Source organism: Vidua chalybeata, chromosome 22 (assembly GCF_026979565.1).
Source record: "Vidua chalybeata isolate OUT-0048 chromosome 22, bVidCha1 merged haplotype, whole genome shotgun sequence".
Lineage (NCBI taxonomy): Eukaryota > Metazoa > Chordata > Aves > Passeriformes > Viduidae > Vidua > Vidua chalybeata.
In genome coordinates, this window is record NC_071551.1 from 2,014,612 (window position 1) to 2,017,588 (window position 2,977).

At 65.4% G+C, this 2,977-nt stretch overlaps 1 protein-coding gene across 1 annotated transcript; it reads left to right on the forward strand.

Annotated features, from left to right (window-relative positions):
• Window positions 1-424: 424 nt before the first annotated feature.
• CPLANE2 (ciliogenesis and planar polarity effector complex subunit 2) lies at window positions 425-2,716 on the forward strand. Its single transcript, XM_053962648.1, has 5 exons — window positions 425-822; window positions 892-1,044; window positions 1,174-1,298; window positions 1,389-1,528; window positions 2,427-2,716. Exons 1-5 carry the CDS (start codon window positions 546-548, stop codon window positions 2,653-2,655), a joined length of 924 nt encoding a protein of 307 aa, XP_053818623.1. The 5' UTR covers window positions 425-545; the 3' UTR covers window positions 2,656-2,716.
• Window positions 2,717-2,977: the final 261 nt, after the last annotated feature.

The following is a 2,977-nucleotide window of genomic DNA, read 5'->3' on the forward strand; positions in this document are numbered from 1 at the left end:
GGTCTCCACTGCGCCCCGCCCCTTTTCGTGACGTTACGGCGAGGCGGAAGCGGCCTCAGGTGAGCGGCGGGGCCGCGTCTTAAAGGGCCCGCGCGGGAAAATTGGTGTGGGGGGCAAGACATGGGGGGGGGTTTTGGGGGGGCAGCGGGTCCGGGGGGGGGACAGGGGGATGGGTCCTCCCCCTTCGAAATGCTGTGGGGGCACGGGGGCAGCACAGACCCCGCGGGGGTGGCAGGGATTCCGTGTGGGGCTGTGAGGGGCCCCCTGGGAGGATGAGGGACACTGAGGCGGGCAGGGACCCCAGGGGTGGGGGGACTGTGATGGGGTACTGGGCTGGCAGGGGGGCACAGAGACCCCCATGGTGGGGCCAGGAACCCATGGGAGGGTGCTGGGACCCCATGGAGGGGCGGGGGGACCTCAGAGAGGGCTTTGGGACCCCAGAGAGGGGTTAGCGACCCCATGGGAGGATGCAGGGACCCCATGGAAGGGGGTGAGGCACCCCACAGAGGGGTGTGAGGGACCCCAGGGGTGGTTTTGGGGACTGCATGGGTGGATGCTGGGATGCAGGGGGGTGTTTTAGGGACCCGATGGAGGATTTAGGCACCCTGGGGAGGGTGCCTGGACCGTGGGGTGGGGTCAGAAGGGGACCCCAAAGCTGCGGATGCAGTGACCCCATGGGGGAAGGGGGGCTCCTCCCTGTCCCCCAGGTTCGGGGGCCCATGGCAGAGCAGGACCGGGCGCTGGAGCCGGGCTGGCTCCTGTCCCCCGCCGGCCGCCCCTACCTGGACTCCATCCTGCACAAGAACCAGCGCAGAGTGTTCGGTGCGTGCCCCCCCCCGCGCCCCCCAGCCGGGGTCTCAGCCCCCACAATGACCCTGAGCCCCTCCCCAGGTCTGCTGGAGCGCCCGGCGCTGCCGCCCGCGCTGGCTGTCCCCACTGTCACCTACAAACTCTTCCTGGCGGGCAGGAGCGGCGTCGGCAAGACAGCGCTGGTGGCCTGGCTGGGGGGGACCCCCGCGCCCCCCGCCCACCACGAGACCCTGGGTACGGCCTGGGGGGAGCCGGGGGTGACAGTCCCGCTGTCCCCGCAGGCATCGAGGCCATCTCGGCCACCTCGAGACCCTGGTTCGGCCAGGGGCGGGCCTGGGGGTGACAGTCCCGCTGTCCCCGCAGGCATCGAGGCCACCACGCTGTTCTGGCCGGCCAAGCCCCGCGGCAGCGGCCGCCCGGTCCTGTTCCAGCTGCACCTCTGGGACTGCGGGGACGGAGCGCTCCGGAAGTTCGAGCACCTGCTGCCCGTGAGCGGGGGACGCGTTTTGGGGTGGGGGACGCGCTCTGGGGCGGGGGACACCCCCAGGACCCCGCGGTGAGGGGTGTCCCGTGCCCAGGCCTGTAAGGAGGAGGCGGACGCCGCCCTGTTCCTGTTCTCCTTCACGGACCGCGCGTCCTTCGAGGAGCTGCCGGCGCTCATGGGCCGCGTGCTGGGCCCCGAGGACCGCCACCTCGTCAGGGTGGTCGTGGGCACCAAGTATCCTTTCGAGGGGTCCCCAAAAGTCACCCCATGGCCGGGGCATTGCACCCCCGGGGCTCTCAGCGCTTGGCATCACAGGCGCTGAGAACGGGCACGCCTCGTTGCACCGATGGATTCCCGACCCCTGCTGATTTTATCGGGGTTTTGGGTTTTTTTTAGGTGTTCCTTGATCCCCCCCCTCCACCCCAAAATGGGTTCACACCCCCAGATCTCTCAGCATTTGGTGTGTCTGCAGGCTGAGAATGTGCGCAAATCATGACACTGATGGGTTCACAGCTCCTGCTTATTTTTAGGAGGTTTTGCTGCCCTAAAGGAGATTTTCAGGGTGTTGGTATCTCCCTTGACCCTGTGTCCCCCCCCAGTCAGGTTTGCACCCCCAGATTTCAAACCACTCAATACCTCATTGGGCTGAGAACGTGAATACACCGATGGGTCCTCAACTCCATTGATTTTTAGGGGATTTGGGAGGGGTTCTTTGGATCACAGCTTCCACTTATTTTCAGGGGGATTTGGGGGGATTTTCTGGGTCTCCCTTGACCCTGTGTCCCCCCCCCCCCAGTCAGGTTTGCACCCCCAGATTTCTCAGCACTTGTTATCTCAGCAGGCCGAGAACATGCAACACTTCATTGCACCAATGGATTCACATTCCCCATTTCTCTTTAGGCGTTTTTGCGGGGATTTTTCCGGGTGTTGGTGTCTCCCTTGGACCCCGTGTCCCCCCCACAATCAGGTTTGCACCCCCAGATTTCCAACCACTCAGTCCCTGGGCGGGCAGAGAACACTCCCACCTGGTTACACCAATGGGTTCACGAGTCCCGATGAACCTGGGGTGCTTTTGGGGGATTTTCCGGGGCGTTGCTGTTTCCCTTGACCCCGTGTCCCCTCCCCACCCCAGATTCGACCTGGTCGCACACGCGGCCGTGACGGAAGGGGACGTGCGGGCCTTCGAGGGGACGCAGGGGCTGCGGGTGCTGCGGGCGGGGGGCACCGCGGGGGCCGGTGGGGCGCGGGCGGGGCTGGCCCGGGTCGCCCCCGTCCTGGACGCTCTGGTCGAGGAGCTCTGGCGGCGCGACCAAGTGACCGCCGGCGTCACCCCGGGGGACACGGGGGACACCCCCACATGAACCCCCTCTTGTGGGGGGGGGTTGTGGGCGTGGGAGGGATAAAGGCGTTCTTTTGTTAAAATCAGCGATTTTCTATGAAAAAAGATCCTGGGTGGCCTGACTTGTCCGATTTGGGGGTGGGGGTTTGGGGTGACGGGTACTGGGGATTTGGGGTAATGAAGATTTGGGAGTACTGGGGGATGTGGGGTGCAATGGGATCATCAGGAGGCGGGTGCTGCAGGATTTGGGGTGCTGCAGGTGCCGGGGGATTTGAATTTCAGTGGGATCATGGAATGAGGGTGCTGCAGAATTTGGGGTGCTGCAGGTGCCGGGGGGTTGGGTT